This window comes from Furipterus horrens, unplaced genomic scaffold (genome assembly GCF_987537825.1).
Source record: "Furipterus horrens unplaced genomic scaffold, mFurHor1.1.pri manual_scaffold_7, whole genome shotgun sequence".
Lineage (NCBI taxonomy): Eukaryota > Metazoa > Chordata > Mammalia > Chiroptera > Furipteridae > Furipterus > Furipterus horrens.
Window position 1 is genome coordinate 136,433,428 of NW_028327177.1, and position 21,892 is coordinate 136,455,319.

At 57.2% G+C, this 21,892-nt stretch overlaps 2 protein-coding genes across 2 annotated transcripts; one reads left to right on the forward strand and one right to left on the reverse strand.

The window, feature by feature from the left end:
* Positions 1–5,009: 5,009 nt before the first annotated feature.
* KLHL40 (kelch like family member 40) lies at positions 5,010–11,272 on the forward strand. The gene is made up of 6 exons (XM_090284612.1): positions 5,010–6,261; positions 7,552–7,712; positions 7,970–8,077; positions 8,269–8,454; positions 9,774–9,920; positions 10,732–11,272. Exons 1-6 carry the CDS (start codon positions 5,101–5,103, stop codon positions 10,841–10,843), a joined length of 1,875 nt encoding a protein of 624 aa, XP_090140738.1. The 5' UTR covers positions 5,010–5,100; the 3' UTR covers positions 10,844–11,272.
* A 213-nt stretch (positions 11,273–11,485) lies between these two features.
* HHATL (hedgehog acyltransferase like) lies at positions 11,486–20,674 on the reverse strand. The gene is made up of 13 exons (XM_090284613.1): positions 20,549–20,674; positions 18,769–18,887; positions 18,348–18,415; positions 17,768–17,881; positions 17,439–17,633; positions 16,858–17,067; positions 16,318–16,489; positions 15,719–15,863; positions 15,565–15,600; positions 13,717–13,830; positions 12,451–12,652; positions 11,915–12,056; positions 11,486–11,715 (listed from the first exon to the last, which is right to left on the reverse strand). The coding sequence occupies exons 2-13, from the start codon at positions 18,872–18,874 to the stop codon at positions 11,591–11,593; spliced, it is 1,629 nt and encodes a 542-aa protein (XP_090140739.1). The 5' UTR covers positions 18,875–18,887; positions 20,549–20,674; the 3' UTR covers positions 11,486–11,590.
* Between the last annotated feature and the right edge of the window lie 1,218 nt (positions 20,675–21,892).

Sequence of the window (21,892 nt, forward strand, 5' to 3'; positions counted from 1 at the left end):
TGAGACTGTGAGCTCTGTGGTCTGGTCTGGTGCTGGGAGCGCTCCCCAGGTATCTGTGACTGCGCTTTCCACTGGCCTGCTGCTGCCACCACACCGTGTCCTCTCTCCCAGCCTCTGCCCCTCCTACCTGTATGGATGAGTATTTCTTCTTTACATCTTTGTTGGACTTCCATGCAGCTCGGTTTTCTGGAAATTCTGGTTGTCTCTGGTTTTGAGGTAGTTGTATTCCTCCTTAGTTGTGGAGGGAGACACAGCATGTCTGCCTCGGCCTCCATCTTGGCCGGAAGTCCTATAGCTGTCTTTACACCAGTACCACAGTATTTTGATTTCTGTAGGTTTGTAGTAAGTTTTGAAATCAGGAAGGGTGAGATCTCCAGCTTTTTTTTCCCAAGAATGTGTTAGATGCCTTACATTTCAAGTCCATGATTCATTTTGAGTTAATTTTTATATGAAGTGTGAGATTTAGGTTGAGGCTGTTTTTTGTTTGTTTTGCCTGTGGATGTCTAATAGTTCTAGTACTATTTATTGAAAAGTATTCTTCTTCCATTGAATTGCTTTTGACCTTTGTCAAAAATCAGTTGAGCGCATTTAGATCTATTTCTGGGTCTTTCGTTATGTTCTATTGATCTATATATTTGTCCCTCTGCTAGCACTGCACAATCCTGATTACTGTGACTACACAGGAAGACTTCAGATCAGGTAGAGTGATTCCTCCCACTTTATTCTTCTTTGCTAGAAGTGCTGTTACTATTCTAGGGCCTTTGCCTTTCCATATGGATTTTATAATCTTGTCTATGTCTACTAAAAACTTTTCTGGGATTTTGATAAGCTACTGAATTAAACCTATAGTTCAAGTTGGGGAGAATGGACATCTTCACTATGTTGAGTCTTCCAATTCACAAGCCAGTATGTGGCTCCATTTATTTAGGTCTCCTGCGATTTCTTACATCAGCATTTCGCTATTTTCAGTACACAGATCCTGTATGTATTTTGCTAAGTGTATTCTTAAAAATTACACTTTCTTTGAAGTGACTATAAATGCTATTAAGTTTTATGTTTTGGTTTCTACATATTCATTGTCAGAAAATAGAAATGCCATTGATTTTTGTGTCTTGATCTTACATCTTTCAACCTTGCTGAACTCATTTATTAGTTCCTGGATGTTTTTGTTTGTTTGTTTTATTTTGTTTTGCAGATTCCCTGGGATTATTTCCCCTCTGTTCCTAAAAGATAGTTTCATCAGATATAGAATTCACCATTAATGGTTCTTTCAGCTCTTAAAATATGTTACATGCTCTTTTGGCCTCCATGGTCTCTGGTGAGAAATCCACCATCATTATGTGGATGTTCCCCTGTCGGGAACGTGTTGTTTTCCTCTGGCTGCTTTCAAGGTTTTTCTCTTTGTCTTCAGTATTTGAAAGTTTAATTTTGAGTATTGGCATTGATCCTGTTTGAAGTTTGCTCAGCTTTTTGAAGTCGCAGGTCTGTGGCTTTCACCAAAGTTTGGAAGTTTTCAGCAATTATAACTTCAGTTACTCTTTCAGGCCCAGTCTCTCCTCTCCCTCTGGGGCTGCTTGATGCCAATGTTGGATCCTTTGTTCTTGTCTCGTGGGCCTGAGAGGCTGTTATTTTTTATTTTATTTTATTTTACTTTTTGCTCCGCACTCTCTCTGTTCTTCAGATCGCGTATGTTCTACTAATCTGTCCTCATGTGCACTGACTTTATCCTCTCTCATCTTCCCTCTCCTACGGAGGCTGTCCAGCAAGTTTCTATTGCTGTTATTCCATTTTTCAGCTCTGTAATTTCCACTTGCTTCTTCTGTATAACTCCTGTGTCTTTGCTGAGATCTTCAATTTATACAGATTTGTTCCAAGAGAACATGTGATTTATCATGGAAGCATTGTTATGACGGCTGCTTTGCAACCCTTGGCAGAACATTCCGACATCTGACTCGTCTCAGTGTTACCGTCAGTTGATTCTTTCCACATTCAAGTTGCGATTTTCCTGGTTATTATTACAGCTGGTCATTTTTTATCATATCCCGGACATCTTGGCTATTATGTTAGAAGACTCTGGGTTCTTTTTTTTTTTTTTTTTGGAAACAAGCAGTCACCCTGCTTAGGTGTAGCACGCAGGCCCAGGCCAACTTTTGTGGGCTGTTTCCAATGACAATTTAATCTGTCACTAGTTTCTGTTTCTGCTGCCTGAGAGACCAGAAGGGGTTCCCCAAGGCCAGGTGCCCAGAGTCACAAGTCCCACAAGGCGACTTGTGGGTGATGGATATGTCCTCTACCTTGATTGCGGTGGTGACTTCACAGGTGTATAAACATACATCAAAATTTATCAAACTGTACACTTTCCATATGTGCAGTATATTGGGTGTCACTTACGCCTCAACAAAGCTGTTTAAAAACAACATAACACTGATCTTTATTTGTTGACCCTCTAAATTTCAGTTTCCGATATCTACCTTGTAGTTTTGGTGTGACGATTGAGTAAAAATTAAAGGGATGGCATTTTCCTTTGATTGAACGAAAAGCGGTGGAGTCATGCTATCTCCACCCACACCCGGTCCTCGGCCCCCTCCCTGGGTCATTCACAGAGTGAGCACAGCAGAGATGACACAGGACTGGCCGTGATGTGACGGTTGTTGATGTGGGATGATGGGTACATGGGAGGTCAGTATACCAGTCTTTCTACTTTGGTGTGTGTTTGCATTTTCCATAATTAAGAGTGAAAAAATCAACAGTGGCTCCCCATTTCGCTGCGAGGGAAACTGCACGCGGCTCTGCACCGTTCCCTCACCCCTCCTCTCCATCCCCATCTCCTCCTTCTCCCCTCCTCATTCACTGCTCCAGCCTCACCAGCCCCCTCCCCTTCCCGGAAGGAGCCAGGTGCTTTCGTGCCCCAGGGCATTTGCTCAGGCTGTTCCCTGCCTGGAACCCTTCTTCCCTTGGCTCAAATGTAGTCTTTTAGTGAGTCCATCCTGCCTCCTCCATTTAAAACTCTTACCACCTCCACCTGTCACTGCCCACACCCCATGTCCTGCTGTTCGTCACCAGAGCACATATCACCATCTGACATGCTGAGTAACAATTTATTTGTTGCTGTCTTTCCCCGACCCCTGGCTAAGCGTAAGCTCCATGAAGACTGGAATTCTTGCCTGATGTGTTCACTGCTGAATCCCCAGCAGGTTCTCGGTGAATGAATGAGCCACATAGGTATAGTCTAGTGGAATGCTTGGTAGAGAGTGAGCACTATGGGATTCATCATCATCTAAAAATACATCGTGGAGTCACTTGGTAAATATAAGTTAATTCTTCAGTCAGTACCTTCTGCCCGGGTCTTTGGAAAATGAGACTATAATTAATGGGTCTTTTGCTGTTGTTGTTGTTGTTCATTGGTGGGAAGCAGTGGGTCCTTGGGGGTAGGCAGATCGGCCTGGAATTCTGGCCAGGCCACGTGTCAGCTGTGTGACCTGGCCAAGTTGCCAAGCCTCTCAGCCTTGTGTCACTGACAGGACCTGCTGGGAGTGCCCTGCACTCCAGGGCTGGGTTGGAAACCCTCCCCTTGCCCTCCTTGTCATTTCTGCAAGATGGACAGGACCACCTTCAAGACCTTCGCACATGCTCTGCCCTCAGGAGCCTGCTGGTGGGGCGAGCAAGAAACGGTCAAAAGCGCTGCTCAGGAGGGACAGGCAGTGACATCGCTGAGATCACAAAGGGGGAGGTGACTCAGTCCTGGCCCAGCCCGAGGTCCCCTCTCCAATCCCTCCACCCCCAAGCCTGAGATTATAAACAAGTGACTCAGAGGAATGATGGGAGATTGCCCCTAACAGGTCACACCAGTGTCCTGGGGGCTAAATTTAACCCACAGCTGCAGCCTCCAGCACTTTGGAAACAAGTTAATCTTGGTGGGGGAGGCTGATGTGTGTGAAGGGGGATAGGTCAAGAGTCCAGAGCAGTGTGGGCATAGGGGACTGGCAGTCCTGGGTCTCTACCCTGATCCCTTAGACTGTAGACAGGGGCCGGGGGGCCCAAGGCCAGGCAGGCTCGAGTCAAGCCAAGAATAGACCAAAACGAGGGAGCACAGACAGCTGAAGTCCTGGAATATTAAACTTTTCTGGAATATTAAACTTTTCGAGTGTCTCTCTTTGAACGCCAAAATCCAGAATGTCACTCCCCCTAGGATGTTAAAACCCTGGGGGGTTGAAGCACCTACAATAGTTGAATTCTAGGAAATTAATCTTCTAACACATCTGACACCTAATGTCTGACATCTAAAACCCTGTGACTGTTCTCCTAGGAATACAGACCCCAGTGCTTCTGAACCTCAGCAGAACACATTGAGGCCCCTCTTAGTCTAACTCCTCCACCTCATTGGTAAGAAGGGAAACAGAGGCTCAACAGAGCCATCTGACCCGCCCTGGGCTCCACAGGAAAGTGGCCACCTAGCTTACCTAAGGCACAGCTGAAGGAAGGTATCAGAGCTGGGGAAGGAATTGGAAAAGATCTTCCCATTTTAAAGGCAGGACAATAAGTTCCCCAGGGAGTGAATGCCATGCTCAAGTTCCCTGAGCACCAAACCCAAGCACACTGTATCCCGAGGTGGCTGGAGTGAGATGTCCTCCAGAGACGGGGATAGAGGCACTCGATGGAAAGACCCAGAAGGCAGGAAGTCAGGGAGACCAGGAAGTAGGACTCTGATGCTTGTCCCTCCCTGATGTAAATGGCAGAGGCTAGGTCGTCCCCTCCCCCAAGGGGCACTACCCAACCAAGGAATGCAGTCAAAGCCACCCTGCGCTCCATTTAGAAATGAGGCAGTAAGGCCCTCATCTTCCCAGAAGGGCCCAGAACCCCCACTCCCATCCCATGAGCCCCTGGGGCTGAGTCAAGGCTGCTCTGGGAGGGGGCCTCTGCCCAGTTGTCCCCTCTGCGTCATGTGCAGGAGGCCAGGCAGCTCGCCTTACAGGGCCAGGTCCGCCTCTATATATAGCCCCAGGAAGACAGCTGCATAGACTGAATACGACCCAGCGGGAAAGCAGGGAGTACGGAGAGGAGGCCCCCGGCACCCTAGGTCTGCGCCCGAGGCCACCCACCATGGCGCTGGGCTTGGAGCAGGCAGAGGAGCAGCGTTTGTACCAGCAAACGCTCCTGCAGGACGGGCTCAAGGACATGCTGGACCACGGCAAGTTCCTGGACTGTGTGGTGCGGGTGGGTGAGCGCGAGTTCCCCTGCCACCGCCTGGTGCTGGCCGCCTGCAGCCCCTACTTCCGGGCGCGCTTCCTGGCGGAGCCGGAGCGCGCAGGCGAGCTGCGCCTGGAGGAGGTGTCGCCGGACGTGGTGGCCCAGGTGCTGCACTACCTGTACACTTCGGAGATCTCGCTGGATGAGGCGAGCGTGCAGGATTTGTTCGCCGCGGCACACCGCTTCCAGATCCCATCCATCTTCACCATCTGTGTGTCCTTCCTGCAGAAGCGCCTGTGTCTCTCCAACTGCCTGGCCATCTTCCGCCTCGGGCTCCTGCTCGACTGTGCGCGCCTGGCGGTGGCCGCCCGCGACTTCATCTGTGCTCGTTTCTCTCTCGTGTCTCGCGACAACGACTTCCTCGGGCTCTCAGCAGACGAGCTCATCGCCATCATCTCCAGCGATGGCCTCAACGTGGAGAAGGAGGAGGCTGTGTTTGAGGCGGTGATGCGGTGGGCGGCGGCTGGCGAAGCTGAGGCCAAGGCCGAGCGCCAGCGCGCGCTGCCCACCGTCTTCGAGAGCGTGCGCTTCCGCCTGCTGCCCCGCACCTTCCTGGAGAGCCGCGTGGAGCGCCATCCTCTCGTGCGGGCGCAGCCCGAGTTGCTGCGAAAGGTGCAGATGGTGAAGGATGCCCACGAGGGCCGCATCACCGTGCTGCGCAAGAAGAAGAAGGAGAAGGGGAAGGAGGCAGCTGGGGCCAAGGCGACTGACAAGGGCACAGGAGAGGCCAAGGCAGAGGAGAACGAGGAGGAAGACGAGCGTGTCCTTCCCGGCATCCTCAACGACACTCTGCGCTTTGGCATGTTCCTGCAGGACCTCATCTTCATGATCAGTGAGGAGGGCGCCGTGGCCTATGATCCGGCAGCCAATGAGTGTTACTGTGCCTCCCTCTCCACCCAGATCCCCAAGAACCACGTCAGCCTCGTGACTAAGGAGAACCAGGTCTTCGTGGCTGGGGGCCTCTTCTACAACGAGGACAACAAAGAGAACCCCATGAGTGCTTACTTTTTGCAGGTGTCTGGCCAGCCTTGGGAGGGGGTGGCCAGTGCCAGGTGCTGGGCACTGGGGTCAGCCTTGAGACCCAGGAGAGAGCTGTGTCTACTTGTTGGTCAATGTCATTGGTCTAGGGTGAGATGTAGACTAGGGAGGTTCACTGACAGCCACTTGCCTGAAAGCTGAAGACAGTTATAGGCAGTGGACCATGAGCTGCCTAACTTTGGTGTTTCAGTTTCAGGGGGATGTTAGCCCCAGGATGGTCTGATGTGTTGGGGGCTCTAGCCCTGCACAGGGATGCGGTCAGACATGGTGAGAAGAAGGAGCAAGGTTGGTGTAGGGATTCTGGGCAGGGCCTTTGCCTGAGGCCAGGACTGGAGTGTGGAAGAGAGTGTCCCAGACAAAGGGATCAGCCTGCCTAGTCCAACCATTATACAGATGAGGAAACTGAGGCCCAGGAAGGACCAATAGAGTGCCCAGTCCAAGTTGTAGTGTGACTGTGGGATCTCAGAAGGCAGAAATGGCTTCCTGGTGACTGGCCATTATAGGTGTGAGCCAGATGGGTGGGATTTGGAGACCCGAAGGGGAGGGTGGTGGGAATGAGCCTAGCGAGTTGGTACACTCAGTAAGGCCAGGGGTGAAAGGGGTGAGGAGGAGCTTGATGCCGGACTTAAGCTGGGAGGTGAGGGCAGCTCTACCAGTTACCAGCCAAGGCACAACTGTTCATTCTCTCTGGGCCTCTGTATATAAATGGGGGTATTGCTATTCCTGCTTGAAGAGGTTGTCTGAAGGTTAATGGTGGGTCTAAAGAGTTCATCAGCATCGGGCTCAGCCCTCAGAAAACTTTTAAAAAACATGAGCCACTAGTATTGTTATTATAAGACTGTCCACATGGACAGGGCGAGAGACTTACACTGCAGGTTTTAAGGGGGAGCGCCAGGGTTGCCTGTATTTGGGTTTCCTATGCAGTGGGATGGGGTGAAGAGCAGGGGGCAGGGAGGTAAACTGGGGCAGGGCCGGGGCCACCGCTGATGTCCCTCTCAGAGGCCTTGGCAGAGCAGCCCCATCCAGGTGCTATACTGGTGACCTCCAGCATCTGCCCATTCAGAAGTGGGGCAGCATGGCGGCTTGCAGGCTCAGCTGTTCTCAACCTCATAGGAGGAGGGACACTGTCTCCAGAAACCACCTCCAGGCCACGCTGGCCCTACCTGGAGGCCTGGACTCCTCTGTGACCCAGGGTGACCGGATGGGACTGAGCTGGGGCTGGGGAAGTGGGGCGGGGGGCGTAGCTGACTGCATTCCCGCCCGCAGTTTGACCACCTGGACTCAGATTGGCTGGGGATGCCGCCGCTGCCCTCACCGCGCTGCCTCTTCGGCCTGGGAGAGGCCCTCAACTCCATCTACGTGGTCGGCGGCCGGGAGCTCCAGGACGGAGAACGTTGCCTGGACTCTGTCTTCTGCTACGACAGGCTGTGAGCGCGGGCAGGGGGCGGGGCCGCCCGCGGGATCGGATTGGGAGCCTGGAGGCGGGACCCGTCTAGAATCTAGCAGGACAGAGACTTGGTAGGGGCAGGCGGTTGGCAGGTGGGACGCTAGAGCGAGGGAATGAGGGATCTGGGGAGTTTCGGTAATCTACCGGGTGCGCCCCGAATATGGAATATGTGTTGGGTGGGTCGGTGGATGGCAGAGACAGGGACTGAACGCGCCCACCCTCTCCTCTCCCCTCCAGGTCGTTCAAATGGGGTGAATCAGACCCGCTGCCCTATGAGGTGTATGGCCACACGGTGCTCTCCCACATGGACCTTGTCTATGTCATTGGCGGCAAAGGCAGCAGCAGGTGAGCTCAGGCCTGGAGAGAGGGCGGCAGCAGGGCTGCAGGTGAGATGGGGCAGAACTTCCCTGAGGCTGTCGGGTGTTTGTCTTGGCTGCCTAGGGAGGCAGGGGACAGCCTTAGGGACAGCGCGAAGGTGGGGGGTGGAGGGCTCTGCTTCTGCTTCCCCCCTCTCACTTACGGCCCCCACCCTACAGGAAGTGCCTGAAGAAGATGTACGTCTATGACCCGAAGAAGTTTGAATGGAAGGAGCTGGCACCCATGCAGACTGCTCGATCACTCTTCGGGGCCACCGTCCATGATGGCCGCATTTTTGTGGCTGCTGGCGTCACAGACACGGGGCTGACCAGTTCAGTCGAGGTGTACAGCATCACAGACAACAAGTATGGCTGCTTGACCCCTGTCTACACCCCCTTTCCCAGGCAGGACAGCCAGGGACCAAGGGTCTCACTGTAACCCCCTGCCTGTGAGGCTCTGGGCCTGTCCCAGCCCTCTCTGTGTCAGCCCTGGAAGCAAGCACAGCTCCGGTCTCGGGTTTTCACAGTCAAGCTTGGGCATCAGCGCAGAAATAGCCCCTCTCCCCTGATCAGCAGTGAAGTGGGCTTCCCCCACAAGGCGGGGCAGGGTTCTGGTCGGCCTGGCCTGCAGGAGAGCACTCCCAGGAGTGGCGTACGCAATGCCAGGTTCCTGGTGCAGAGATTCACACGACGTACCAGCCTGGCACTAGGGACGCAGTAGCGACCCAGCCACCACACCCTGGGGGGTCAGGAAAGACACCACTGCAGTGGGAGAAGGATGCCCAGGCAGTTAGGAGAGGAAGGCAGGACCGTTGGAGGACGGGCCATTGCTCAGAGCACAGGCAGGTCAGGGGTGAAAGGAGGTGGGGAGGGGCGTACTGGGCTGTGGAGGCAGTGAGCAGGGCTGAGAACTTCACCCAGAGGCAATGAAATGCCTCTGATGGGTTTCACTAAGAAGCCTCCTGGCAGCTGAAGTGGAGAAGAGATCAGGAAGTTCCCAGGGAGCAGGGTGCTGCTTTATAACAAGAGGTGATGGTGGCCCAGAGAAGGGCTTGCGGGGGTGGAGGGCAGAGCCAATGCACTGAAGAAAGCTTTAGGCCAGGGCTTCTCACACTGCAATGTGCCCACAAGTCTCCTCGGGATCATGTTAGAGGGCAGAGGTGTGTGCGCTGGGCCTCGGGTACCAAGCCCTGTGGTGGGTGGGGACCTGAGAGCGTCTGGGAGGGTGGGGATGAGGGGGCTCAACAATGGGAGCCAGGGGAGAGGAGGGGAGACAGCTTGAGGGTAACTGGACTGTGGGGGAAGAGGGGCCGGGCAGGAGTCCAAGGGGCCGGGAGCTTGATGGCCTCTGAGCTAGCAAGTGGGAGTCGGTTCAGGAGCGAAGGCGGGACATTGGGGAGATCCATGACGGAAATGGGGGCAGGTGGGAGGGAATGTGGAAGGGAAGTGGGAGAGGCGAAGAGAATGGGGAAGGCAATGAAGATCAGGGGAGGGGGAGGGGAACAGTGTTGTGCACCAGGTGGGCATTCCTGAGAAGGCCCAGAGCAGGACATTGTGCTGAGAGCCTGCGAGCCTGGGCTCTGGATTTCAGAGGGCTGTGGCTGGGGCTGGGGCTGCTGGGGTAGGACAGTCACCGGGCTTGCTGAGGCGTCTCCTGTGACGCACCTGCTGCCCCCCCTCCCCAGGTGGACGCCCTTTGAGGCCTTCCCGCAGGAGCGCAGCTCACTCAGCCTGGTCAGCCTGGCGGGCACTCTCTATGCCATCGGCGGCTTTGCCACTCTGGAGACTGAGTCCGGGGAGCTGGTGCCCACAGAGCTCACCGACATTTGGAGGTGAGCCTGGCCCCAGGGAGGGGAGGGGGAATCTTGAGCAAGGCTAACAGCTCACAGCACAGCAGCCAGCAGCCAACAAGGCACCTGGCAGGCTCGTCGGGGGGCAGAGTTGGTCCCTCTTCCGGGAAGAGACAGTGGACCCTGTTCAGCCCTGGTTCTTTCCATTTGGTTGGGAAAGTCTGTGCTTGCACATATGACACCATGCCCCACTGTGGGGCCCCAACAGTGTCACGGTTGGGAGCTCACCCCAAGCTTAGGGCACAGACCCATGGAAACAGGTCCCAAAGTAAAGCGGTCCTGAAGAAGCAGTCAGGCCTTTCCTTTCCCCTCCCTCCTGGATGCTCTGGGAGCGGGCTAGGGCCAGGATGGAGAAGTTGCTAGACCCCAGCTTCCAAGAGCCATTGCTTTCTGTGTTTGGTCCTTCCTGGGGGTTCAGGGGAGAGGTTTCAGTTACCTGCGGCCCCTGCTGAGCCTTCCATCGCCCCACTGCTGCAGGTGGCCTCCAGGGGCAGTGCTGTTGGGAGAGCAGGAGTTAGGGGGCTGAGTAGGGAAATTCTATGTCTCAAGGGAAGATGTAGACCTTACTGGAGAGAAGTAGTCCTTCCTCGAATGTGGGGTGGGTGTTCTTTGGGGGTGAGCCTTTGTGGGGGCCCTTTCCCAGAGCATGAGAATCCTCCAGGAGGGGACCATTCTCCAGGGCTGGGGCCAGGGGACTCCTCAAGGGTGGGCCTCATGTCCCCAGCCACCCCTCCCTGCCGGGCCTCCCTCCGAACTTGGCTGACCAAGCTCCTCATCCCTGCCCCACCCCCAGGTACAATGAGGATGAGAAGAAGTGGGAAGGTGTTTTGCGGGAGATCGCCTATGCCACCAGTGCCACCTTCCTACCTGTGAGGCTCAACGTGCTGCGACTGACCAAGATGTGACCAGCCCAGAGGGCCTGAACCTGAGCACCCTCCCGTCCAGCCTTCCGGGGGTTCCAGGGAGGAAGCTGGGAGAGGCCAGAGCCCGCCTGGATCTGTCGTAATGGCTGAGCGAACCAGGGAAGGTAACGTGGCCCAGTCCTAGCCTTGGGACAGGGACCAAGAACTTGAGCCCCCCCCTCTGCTGTCTCCATTCCCCCCGTGTTCTTGGTCCTTGAGCCAGAAGCACAAGGACATATCCCAGGCTGCATCCTGGCCCTGCCCCAGCCTGGCTGCGTGCGCCAGTGAATTTCCCACAGGACCCAGTCCTCGCCTGTCACATGGGGACTGTCCCCATCAAGTGCTCCCTGCAGCACAGATAAGTCCTTTTCCGTAAGAAGAATAAAGCACCTTCTGAGCAAGCAGCTCAGGGTCCAGAATCAGGTGTTCCGACAGAGTGGTCAGCTAGTTTGAAGATTCCCGGCTTTAATACTCAGCTTTTGGGTTACCCATGTTGGTGGTCTCTGCCCTCCATGCGGCTGTCTCCTCCATACTCTACACGCACCAAGAGCTTGACCCCCTCCCTGAGGCCCAGAACTCCCAGCGCCTCATCCAGCACCGAGGAGCCAGGAGAATGCTCGGGGGAAGGGCTGGGACCAGCCAGACTGTGGTAGAAAAGTCTTTTATTCTTTCGGTCAGGCTGCGTCTGGCCTGGCCTGGCCTGGGCCCAGGAACGGCTGAGCAGAGCTGTCTTTTCCTCCCCCACCGCCCCTACTCCGGCTTCAATTTGTCCTGCCTCTGCTCCTCCTCCAGCGCCAGGGTTCGCTCTCGTTCCTTCACCAGCTGAACACCACAGTAGGTGACAAACAGGACAGCCAGCGTGGTCTGGGGAAACCCTGTGTAGGGAAGAGGTCATTGAAGCCTGGGAGCAGACCCGCCCCTCAGTGACTCTCCTCTTCCCATGTCTCTCCCTTTCAACCGGCCCTCCCTGCTGAGTCCCTGGGGTATTGGGGTGAGGTGGGGGCATTTCAGAAGGTCTCGGTCCTTGCGGTTGCTGCCTGGCTTGTTCCTTACCCCCGCCCTCCTGTCCCTCACCTGTGAGTAGCAGGCGCCGGGCGACCAGCTCTGTGAACTCCAGGCTGTTCAGGCTTACAAGGTTGTACATGATGATAGCCCAGAAGTTTATGGCCCCGAAGACAGCCCGGACCCTGCGGGACATCTGCTCCGACAGAGAGGCCTGCCCGGTCCCGGAAGGCGTTGTCAGTGTGGCGAGAGGCCCAGGGGAAGAGGACATGGTTGGTCAGAGGCCTTGCCCTCGTGGTCGTGGGGGTCCCCAGGGATGTGCCTGTGTCTCTGAGAGTCCCAGGTCAGCTCTCCATTGTTTTTAAAGATGGGGAAACTGAGGTCTGGAGAGAGGGCAGAGCCTGACCAGCATAGCCAGGTGGGGCGCCACATCCCACAGGAAGTACAGAGGGCCAGATACCCACAGGATGAGCCATTGTCCTGACAACCAGGAGGGTGGTAGGGAGAAAGTTCTGGACCAGGGACCAAATGTGGCTGGAAGCCTTCAGAGAGCAGCAGTGCCCAGCGCCCCGCCCCCCCCCCCCCCAAGCCCCAACCCCTCTGCTCACCTCAATTCGTGCTAGGGGCCCCCACTCTGCCAGCTTCTGCATCCAGAGCTCAAAGTTGAGGCCAAAGCAGTTAAGGATTGACCACAGGTAGACAATCTCACAAGGCCCAAGCCACAGAGTGGTGACGGCAAAGGTGGCCACTGTGGCCACCAGCTCCGGGATCACGGCTGAGTGCTCCCCACCAATGTGGTCATACACGTACCTGCAGGAAAGGTGGGAGAAGGGACCAGTGGCAGTGTGGGGAAGGGCAGGCAGGAGACGGGCAAGGATACGCACCGGGACGGCCCTCCTCAATGCCGTCATCCGGCACACTCCACATGCCTGCCCGCAGGTGGCTTCTCTTCCTCTCCCCAAGGTCAGGACGTGGGGTGCTCGGCCTGGGACTCCAGATCTTCTCTGGCTGTTTTCGTTCAGTCCCCCAGTAACCCCATCCAGACCCACAGCTCTGAAAACTGTCTCCACGCTGAGCCCCCCATCTGTGTCTGGAACCCAGTCTTCCTCTGGACTTTTCTATCCAACTGTTACCAGACATCTCTCTTGAATGACAGATTCCCCCATCCCTGCCCAAACTCGCCTCGTCCCTGTCCGAGTTGATGACACTACCATCCATTCCCTTGTAGGCCAGGAGTCTTAGTGCCATCTTGAGTTTTCAATTCCCACCTCCACCCACATCCAAGCCCGCAAATCCTATGGGCCACCCCCAGCCCTGACCGCGGCTCACCACCGCCCTTGTCCAGGCAACTTCTCCTCTCACAGAGGTTACTGCCTGTCTCTTAACTCATCGTGCTGCTTCTGCCTTTGCTCCCTTCCCTCTGTTCCCCAAATAGCAGCTAGAGGCATCTTTAAATGGTACACTTTAGATTACATCACTTCCACAATCAAACCTTCTCCTAATGCCTTCCCACCGCCCCACTACAATTAGAATAAACTCAACTTCCTTACTGTGGCTCGGAGATCGCACGTCCTCTGGGGTCTGCTGCCCCTTGACCTCATCCCCCGTCATTCTTGACCTCATTCACTCTGCTCTGGCCTGTTGGCCTTCCTGACCCTCAGACACAGCAGGTTCCTGCCTTGAGGCTTGTGCACCTGTTCCCTCCATCTTGAATTATCTTCCCCAGGTTCCTTTGTTACTCAAGCCTCAGTTCAAGTATCGCCTCACAGACCTCTGCCCAGATCCTGTGGCCAGCTTCTACCCCACCATACTGTGCTCATTTTTATTTTTCATAATGCTTACTGCTCTCTAAAATTATTTATGTGTTTGTTTACCTGTGTATGGTCTGTTTCTCCCCATTAGACTGTAAGCTCCATGAGTTCAGAGACTTTGCCATGTTCACTGCTGTATCCCCAGTGCCTAGAACAGTGCCTGGCACATAGTAGGTGCTTAATAAATATTTGTTAAATAAAGTCAGTAGAAGACCCATTGAGTAACGTCCTTGAGCTCCTCATTTCCAGTGGTTTCTTTTCCACTCCGCCTCAGCCACCCACTCTCCTGGTCACAGCTGAACTTTGTCACCACTTGAAATTTCACTCATTCTTAATTCCAGTTCTTTGCCCAGCTCCTCCTGGCCTCGCCCCCTAGCTCCAGCTCTCCAATCTCATCAACACCCACCCTTCCTCATCCTCTGAACCCTCCTTAACAGGCTTATATTCAGTGAGCAGCGTTACAAATAACCTACAAGCCTTTATTTCTCACTTCTCTCTCACCTGTCTGGGAGAAACCCATCACCCACTTTCTCCTCACCTGCACCCAAGAAGCTCAGCGCTGATGGGGAAACTCTCACACCTGCACATAGTAGAGCCTATAAGTCCACTCCCTCCAACCCCACCTGGGCTCTCAATGCCAAGTTTTCTCTAGTCAGCTTCTTCCGGGCTCTGCAGGGGATACGCCACCCTTATCTCCCCTTGCCAAATATGTGTGGGTGTCTGGGGACCTAGGCAGGAGAACACACAGATACCACCTCCCTCCATGCCCCCAACCCTGCATCTCTCAGCGGATGACATTGCCTCTCGCCCACTTCATGGAAAAATCCAGAGCCTTCAGGTGGAATCCCCCACCCTTCTATCCGACCCTGCCCTCCTTCCTCAGCACACTGGCTTCCCTTCCTCTGCCTGCTTCCATCCCCTTCTCCCTCCTCAGGGGCCTCCCTCCATCAGTCAGCCCTCTGTCCTGCATCACCAACACCTTCCTCTCTACAGAATAACCCCCCCCCCCCGCGCACCCCAGCATGGTCCACTATTTCTTGTCTTTAAAACACCCCACTGTCCCCTTTAACCGCTCCTCTGTCTTGCCCTTCAGTTGCAGACGTCTTCCAGGAGTTGTCACACAAGAATTCCCCTGCAGTTCCTCAGTTCCTTCTCCCTCCTCACCTGCACCTGCCGCTCCAGTGTAAGGCTGAACACCACCACCAACACTAACGCTCAGTCTCTAGCTTCCGTGACCCCAGCGGCACCTGACTCCGTCGTCCCCACCACACCTGGATGGTCTTCTCTTAGTCCCAGGATGTCACATGGCCTTGACTTCTCTCCTGCTCCATGACCACTCCTTTCAGTCCTTTCTGCCTGTTCTTACTCCTCCCCCCATCCAGAGTCCTTCCAAGCCCAGTCTCAGCTGTCCCATCTTTCCTCTTTTCACTCTGTTCTTTCTCCTTGGGACTCTTAAGGCCTGAGGACCACCCACCCCTGTCATGCTCAGAGTTCCATCCATCCTCCAGACTTCTCTGAACCCCCTCCCAGAACCTGCCAGATTCTCACCAGACACTTCTCGAATGGAATCCCTTTCTGGAAACCAGCCCCCATCCTCCCAGGCTGCAGGTAGGAATCTGGGTCATTGCCCTCTCCTTCCTGATACCTGCGGCCCATGGCCAAGTCCCGCCCAGGCTGCCTGCTGTATTGCTCTACTCCAACGATGGCTCTCACCTCCAGGGTACCCCCCCAACCCCCCGCAACTCCAAACCCCTGTGTCTTTCACCTAGACCTGTGCCACGACTTCCTCGCTACCCTCCCCGCTTCCTCTGGGCCAGGGGTGATCTTTCATTACATGGACCAACCTCGGCACTACCCGCTCAAACGCCTGGCCCCGTGACTCTGCCCAGCCCCCTGCCCACCCAAACTCACTTGCAAAGCCAGTCGTTGATGCCACGGTCAAAGTGCCTGTAGGAGGAGGGCGGCTGAGTGTGAATCAACCAGGAGCAGGGCTCCTGGGCACAGAGAGGGGGAGGCTAAGGAAGGCGGGAACCCCGGGGTGTGGCCCCCCGATGCCCGCGCTCACGTTTCTGCGAAGAGGTAGAGCGCTGTGATGCACTTGGGGGGCTGGGGCGGGTCCAAGTGATCCAGGCGTGCCACTGTGTTGACGATGCCGAAGAGGACGGCCGCCTTCACCCAGTCATACACCAGGTTGGAGTAGGCTAGGCCAGCTGGGGACAGCACATTGTCACCACCTGGGGGCGTGTCATGCTGCCCCCACCCCCACCCCAGGCACCTAGATCTGAGCGGGCTGCCCTCCGCTACCTGCGCAGGCTTCCCATGTCCTGGGGGAGGTCCTGCTGCCCAAACCGCTCCCATGGGCACTCCATTCCCAACCTCCTGGGCCATGGCCACCCCAGAGAGACCCCATCCCATTGTGGAGCTCAGCTGAGGCCCCAGAGAGGTGGAAAGGGCTCTGTCCCGTACCAGTCTGGCCTCACAGGACAAAGCGAACAAGTTCCACACATTTCAAAGGATAAGTCTCTGCTCCCGCACCCTTTGGTAGGGGCTGTGCCCCTTGAGGTGTCAGCTTCCCCAGCAGGGACACCGTGGGGGCACAGAGGGTCTGTCTTTCTGGGGTGGTGGCCCACACCCCACCCCTGTTCTGGGCTCCTGTGCACCCACCGAGGGCACTGTCTGGCAGGCGGTTGGCAAACTTGAGGTCGCTGGGAATGGTGAGGATATAGAAGAAGTGAAAGAAGATGTCCACGGCCAGGACGGCCGCCACGCTGAGGCCCGCCTGGGCCCGGATCTGCCACAGCTCGCCCTCGCGCCGCACCGGCTCCACCTGACTCACCTGGGGGATACCGAGTGTCCCAGTGGGGAGCCACCACCTGCCTGGGGGTCTGAGGATGGGGGAAGAGTTGGCTGCATCCTGGCAGCCCTGCCTGAGGGGGGGAACACTCAAGGAGGGTTACCGCCTTCTGGGGGAGACCCAGTCCTGTCTTGGGAGCCCCAGCCAAGCAGGAGGAGAGCCCTGTCTGACGGAGGAGGCGCACCTCCATCCTGTGACCCCTGCCTAAGGGGAAGATGTGGCCCAGTCCTGGGGTCTGCAGAAGGGAGCCATGCCTGAAGATGGGGACACAGCTGCCCTGGGAGTCCTACCAGTGACCAGGAGCCCCTGTCTGAAGTGGGAGAGCCAGCCCAGCTCTGGGAGCGCCTCACCTGGGCGTGGAAGCGATCAAAGGTCATGATGGGCCCGAAGAAGAAGAAAGGCAGGTAGAAGTTGTACTTCAGCAGGTCAGCTAGGGAGTAGCGGCGGTCAGGGTGGGCACAGCTCTCCAGCGCAAAGCTGGTGCAACGCAGCACCGTGAAACCACTGCCCCCGTGAAACAGCACCTCTTGAAGATCAAAAGTGCCCGTTACAAACCCGTTCTGGATGGGAGAGAACAGGCCGCCAGCTCACCACGTGCCCCTTGTCTCTGGGAAGCCCACCCAGCTTCCCCCAGTGGCCCAGCCTCATCCTGTCCCTTCCTCTCTCCAGATCTGGTCAACATTGGCCACTCAGGGTCCATTCCTGTTACGTGCTGGGGAAAGAACAGGGAACAAGCTGGACATGTCCCTGCTTTGGTGGAGGTGACTGCCCTGTAGGCAAGGCATACTCACTCCATGCTCAGAGGCTTGGAGACAGCTGGGAAAGTGGAGGAAAGGCTTGGGGAGACTTGGGAGGTAAGGGCTTTGGATGGCGTGAGAGGTTTGGGGCCCTATCCCCGCACCCTCCACCCCTGCCCCTCCCTGTTGCGCACCTGCCAGGAGATTAGGGGGTCCAGCTTGAAGGAGGCAAGGCTGGCCATGCCGAGGCCGAGACAGAGCCAGGGTCGACCCAGGAGTGAGGCCGCGTAGAGGCCGACACAGTGGCCAAGCAGCAGCAGCAGGTACCAAGGACCCATGGCACCCCCCACGGCCAGCGCCCCGTACACAGCATACGTCCAGGAGCGGAGCTGAGGACAGGGAGAAGGCTTCATTGGCTGATCCGTACCCATGCGGTCGGGACCCCAGCATGGATTTCCCACAGCCCCTGTGGCTGCGGAGGGGCTGGGAGCCGGGGGACTGGGGCGGCTCAGGCCGTGCTCACCTGGGGAGCAACCATGGTGCAGAGTTTAGCAAACAGCACATGTCCGGAGAGGGCGAAGATGATGACGTTGCGGAAGGAGGTGAACCACATCACCCACTCAAAGTCGGCCACGTCCTGGGGTGGGCCGGGCAGGTTAAGGTGGGGCAGGGGGCGGGATGGGCTGGCCCTCAGGCAGGTCAGGGTCCCAGCACCATCCCAGTCCCCATGTCAGCAGAGCCAGGCTGGGGTGCCCCGCCTTTCCCTCTGAGGGAAGCACCAGGCAGAGAAACAGAGAGGAGTGAGGGGCACCGAGTGGGCTGCCCTGTCCCTCAAAGCTCCCCCTCTCCCCGGCACCTTGCCTGACACCCCGCCATTTTGGCATTGTTCCTGGGAAGGATGGTGCCAGAGGCCCCTGCTAAGGCATGTCTTGATTTGTTTCTTAAATGAGCAGGGTCTGGGGTAGGAGGGGCTCAAGCAGAGACACCCCCCCCCCCAATTGAGAGCCCTCAGAATAGGGGAGAGTCAGAAAGGGTGTGGGGTCGGAGAAACCTGCCAGGGGTCAGGTGCCCTCGTCACGGATCCTGGGGCGTGGAGAACCTACCATCTTCCGACCAATGTACTCCCAGCCGGGTCGCACAGACTCCCGGAAGGCCTTCCTATGGACCCCATCTGAGAACAGAGTTGGCCTCAGGGAGCGGACCTCCTCCGCTCTGCCGTGCCTGCCCCTGCATGAGGCTGTCCCCCTCCCTGGGAAGTATGGGCTTCCCTCAGCCTCTGCTTCCCTCTGGGTCTCCCTGGGTCTCTGCGCCCGGGGCTCTCCCTCTCTGTGGCTCTGTGCCCAGTCCTCTGTCAGTGCCTCTGCAGGTGCCTCCCTTTGACTGTATCAGGCTCAGCCCAGCCCCCAGGGCCGGGGGAATACCCTTGGTCTGGATCCTCTACGTTTCTGGCCTTGCTCGTTGTTGGAACCCTGAGGCCCCAGGAAAAGAAGGGTCCCGCTCCCTTGCCCAGGGCCCAGCTATTACCTTGTGAAGCCTCAAGGAGGCCCCGGCCAGCGTAGCCCAGGGCCCCACTCAGCACCAAGGAGTACAGGCCCAGCTCTGCCGCCGGCAACGCTGTCTTGACGCCCATAGCCTGGATGGGGCTGGGGGAGATAGATTGGGTGAGGGCCCCGCTGACCCCCCCAGCCCTGCCTAGCCCCACTTTATGGTCCCCCACTGAGGTGGTGAGGACCCCATTCCTGAGACTGCCCCCCCTGCCCCATGGGGTCTCATGCCATCATTCTCCCCACCCCCCATCCCCAACTCTTCTCAAGCCTCCCCTCACCCTAGCTGCTGCCCTAGCTCCTACCTTTCCCACTGATGTCTTGAAAGCGTAGCCTCCACCCTCAGTCTGCCTTCCTCACCTTTGTTTACTCCCCAATACCTTGCGGTGGGCCGGTCCCCACCCTGTGCTCAAACTGCTCCTGCCAGGGCCTCAGATGCCCCTCGTGTGAAGCCCTGTCTGCATCCCCACAATTTGTCTCTGGCCCTCAGGGTCCCCATGCTCCTGTCTCAGTGCCTGACAAAGTCCCATCCCCTCCCGGCCCCCTCCCCTGACTTCCATGCCCTCCTGAGCCACCTTGACTTTCTGTGACCTCCCAAGGGCCATCCCACAGAACCAAGCCTCCAGCCTCTCCCCGACCCCCACTGCCCCAACCAGCCCTTGAGCCCCGGCCTGCCGTGTCCCTGCTCCCTGCCTGTGTCCGTGACCACGCCGGGCCACTCTCTCAGTGCTCTGTGTATTCAGACCCTGGATGCTGGCTGGAGGTTCTGCTATTTGAAGAGTTGCCCTGGGGAAGTGGGAGTGGGGCCAAGCGGGCACCAGGGAGGGTGCTGGCCGCTGTCCAAGGTGCTGACCGGTATCAGGCTCAGGGCGAGCCTAGCCACTCCCTCCTACCAGAGCCTCCTTCGTCCCCAGGAGCTCTGCTGGGCCATCTCTGGGACCTCAGCTAGCACATACTCCCTTCCTAGTTGGCTCCAGCCTGGCCTGAGACCTTCCCAAGGGTTCCATGGATAACAGACTCAGGGTCCAAATTAAAGGGAAGAACACACCTTGGCACCCTCTCAGGTTGGGCTGAGCCAAGAGGTAGCAGGCATGGCTCTGTCTCCCACCCCAGGTCCCCTCCAAAATCTCCCTCACCAAGTCTGGAAATGGCTCTTCTAGGTCGGCACGCTTCCTCTCACACAGATGAAGGGGTCATGGGCCAGAGGAGCGCAGGGACCTGCCAAGGTCACACAGCAAAGCTGGGACAGGATCGGGCGTTCTCAGTGAGCCCCTCTGCACTCACGGATCAGAGAAGCCCACTGCGGCCCCTTCCCATCCCGGGGGCTGCAGGCCCGACTTCTGCCGTGCTGGCTGGGCTGCCTCCTCATGGGCCGCGGGGGCAGGGCGGCCCTGAGGATCAGGTTAATGGAGCAGGAGCTTGAAACCGGAGCACGGTGAAGAGCCCGCGAAATAGCTTTGTCAGCTGCCTCCCACTCGCCGCTTTCCAATTTTAGCTCCCCATGGCCGGTGCGGGGTGTCCCTAGTGAGGCCTCCGTGAGCGGGCCCAGGGCTGGCCCCGAGCCGGGACCTCTCCCCATAGACCCCCAGACCCGGGCCAGCTTGTGGTCACACGGGCCCCCCTGCCCCCGATCCTGCCTGCCTCAGGCACACCTGGGGTCAAAGTCCACTTTGGGACCTGAGGTCTAAGATGAGGAGCCTGGGGTGGGCTCTGAAGATCTCAAGGACCCCACAGTGGCTGCACCCCTGACTGGCACTGACCTTGAGGAGGCTGTGAGGGACCCTGGCACACTGCCCACCTCAGGGCTCCGGGGTCCTGCGTCCGACCGTTTGTCTGTCTGACCAGCTGGGCTCTGGGGCCACGGTGGAGTGTGTCCAGCTCTGGGGTCCCCACCCCCTCAAGGCTATGAGAGGTGAGTGGTGACAGCAGGAGACGGGGGGGAGGAGGAGGGCAGGGAGGAGGTGGCCTTCCTGGAGCGGAGCTGAGCAGAGTGGAGCAGAGCCCAGTGCTGCAGAGCCGCTGGCCACAGAGAGCCGCAGGGAGGACTCGGCAGGGGAGGGGGGAGGAGGGCAGGGGGTGGCCAGTGGCTCAGACAGGGCACCTGGGCCTCCCTTCAACTTACCTTCCCTGGTCCCTAGAGCACCTCCTGCTCACTACTAGCCAGGACTCCCCTCTTCCAGGGAGCCTTCCGGGTGGCCCCTGCTGGTCTCTCCAGACTTGTGATCCCTGCCCACAACACACACACACACACACACACACACACACACACACACGTGCACACATACACACACACACACACGTGCACACGTGCACTCACACTTTCATGCTCAGCTCCATGAACCCCAGCCTGCACCTTAAGAAGTGAACTCCCAAGTGCTGGCCCAGGACAGACCATCTAGCCCCTGCCCCAGTACATTTCATCAGGTCGAGAGTCCTGGCCGGCCAGGCATCAGGCCTGGGGAGGACTCACTTGCCTAGTGGGGTTAGAACTGGCACAAGACATGTGGCTGAGGGGCCCCCATACTCCAGCCCTGCCCCATTGGGAGCTGCCTGGGTGGAGGGGTGATAGCAGGGTCCTCTGGCCAGGCTGGAGTGGGTACTTGGGGTGGCTGGCATCCTTCTGATGGCAGGGTGGAGGCAATGTCCCTAACCAACTGGGACTCCTCAAGGGGGAAGAGTGTGGTCAGAGCCAGGCCCTCACTCTGGGAAGGGGCAGCGAAAGCCTCAGCCCAGCCTACTTGATGCAGCCACCCCAAGGACAGGAACTTCTGATAGTCCCCCTTCGGGATGAGAGCCTCAGAGTCTATGGGGGACCATTCACACATGTGTGTGGAAGACCAGGGATTGGGGCCTGGGATTAGAAGTGTGACTAATCACAGGGCAGGTGCTGGGGCTGCTGCCATAGGCGCAGGTACAACTGAGGGAAGGTAGGTCTTGCTCCCCCACCTCCAGCAGAGGTAGTTTGAGGACCCGAGCAAGGCATGGGAAGGAGAGAGAGACCCAGACCGCCCCCCCACCCCACAGTGCCTTCAGGCAGCAAGCTTCCTCCCAAGCCTGCAGACACGCTGGCCTGAGGAAGAAGCTGGGAGACCCCAGCACGCAGT